At 58.5% G+C, this 1,684-nt stretch overlaps 1 protein-coding gene across 6 annotated transcripts in view; it reads right to left on the bottom strand.

The window, feature by feature from the left end:
- Positions 1 to 1,090: 1,090 nt before the first annotated feature.
- GRAMD1C (GRAM domain containing 1C) overlaps positions 1,091 to 1,684 on the bottom strand; it is a 54,036-nt gene continuing 53,442 nt past the window's right edge. For all 6 annotated transcript variants that reach the window (XM_055807099.1, XM_055807100.1, XM_055807102.1 and 3 more), the window contains exon 18: positions 1,091 to 1,313. In XM_055807099.1, coding sequence (XP_055663074.1) covers positions 1,236 to 1,313 — 78 coding nt within the window. In that variant the 3' untranslated portion in view covers positions 1,091 to 1,235. The remainder of the gene's footprint in view (positions 1,314 to 1,684) is intronic.

Genomic DNA, 1,684 nt, shown 5'->3' with positions numbered 1-1,684 from the left:
CCTCCCCGCCGCAGGTAGCTCGCGCCCCGCCCCCCCGGCGGAGCCCCGCCGCCATTGGCCGCCCGCGCCCCACGCGGCTCCCGGCCGCGGAGGGGTGCGGGGGGGGCGCGAGGGACACCCCCCGCCCCGGGCCCGTCCACCTGACGGCGGAACAGCCCAATGCCCGCCCGGGGGGGCGGGACTGCCCGTGACGCGGCGGCACCTGCCTTAAAGGGCCAGCGCAACAGGTGGCGGCCGCGGGGTCCCGCCGCCCCCGGCCGCGGAGAGGTCCCCAGCCCGCCCCGCCTCCCCGCCGCGGGCGGGACGGAGGGGACGGAGCAGCGACACGCGTGGCCGCGCTGCGGCCCGGGACCCCGGCACCCCCCGGGGCTGCAGGCAGCGGGGCTCAGCTGTGTGACCGCGGGGAGCCCCCCCTGCGCCCCCTGAGCCCCCAGGGACGGTGCCGCTTCCCTCGCTTTGCGTTATTTTCATCTTCAGTCCCTCAAGCTGCTTCGAAGCAGCGGGAAGGCAGGAAGGGGCCGCCCCGGCAGCGGGCACGGCGCCCCGGAGCTGCTGAGCAGCCCTCGCCGGAGGGAAAAGACCGAGGGCTGGAATTTCTCCGGGAGAGCTACAGCCATATGGCATAAGCAGGCTGCCAGAGCTGGCGGCACGCGGGAGAGGTAGCAGAGCTGTATGAACCATTTTCCTGTTTGCTTAATTAATCTTCAAAATATTCATCCTTAAAGATGGTGACTTGTTTTTACACGGTCTCCATGGCTTAAAAAAAAAAAAAACAACAAAAAAAAAACCAAACAAAAACACACACACAAACAAAAAACCACGCACCTAAAAATGCCGTGGCTGTGAAACCACTGCCTGTGCTTTCTCTCCACAGCACTCTTTGCTTGGTGGTAGTTTTGGAGGTTGACCTAAACGGCTGTGACCCGGCTCTGCTGAGGGTGCTCTCCCCTCCTCCAAAAGCCTGCAGCTCCCTTAACCCGCAGCACACACAGCCTGGGGTCCAAAAGCCCTGCGCTGCCGGCGAGCGAGACTCTGCAGGACACGGGGCTGGCAGGAGAGAGCACCACGCTACGGGAATGCAGAACCCAACTTACTTCTTCCAGAAACCTTTATTCTGTGCAGCTTTTCAGCCAAATGGTAAAGAGTCCGAAGGTGACAGTGACAATCCCTACCCCGCAAGTCCTCACACACAGAGCTGTTCTTCCGACTCCTTGAAGGGAAGGCTGCTGTGGGTATTAACTCTCAGTCTTGCCGCTCTGTGTCCTGTTCAAGTGGTCAAAGCTTCTTTGGAGCATGGAAAGGGAGATCTTCAGCTGCCAAGATACAACCATCACACCCCACCCAATTACTTCGGTTAGTCTCCTGCATGGGTGAAGGACATCAGCAAAACAATGTCTCCCTCCTCCTTTTCTCTTAAGGGTTTCATGCAATTTCCTTCCCCGTTTCTATTAGCAGTTGCCTTCCTGTGCTGTGCTCTAACAGCTGTACTCCGGAGTTTGTAATTACCAACAGTCCAGTGTGATAAAGTCTTAACACCTCAGCAGACAACAGTGCAGAAGATAAGCCATCCCACTCATTTTTAGTCAGTTAAATGTTCATAGCAAATACTCTTAAGGAATACAGCAGCAAAGCATGAATTTTCTTTTAATACTTGGCCCTTTCCAGTGCATTTTGGTGCACAAAA

This window comes from Falco peregrinus, chromosome 6, assembly GCF_023634155.1.
Source record: "Falco peregrinus isolate bFalPer1 chromosome 6, bFalPer1.pri, whole genome shotgun sequence".
NCBI lineage: Eukaryota > Metazoa > Chordata > Aves > Falconiformes > Falconidae > Falco > Falco peregrinus.
The sequence above is the reverse complement of the archived record's forward strand: the minus strand, read 5'-3'. Positions and strand labels throughout refer to the sequence as shown.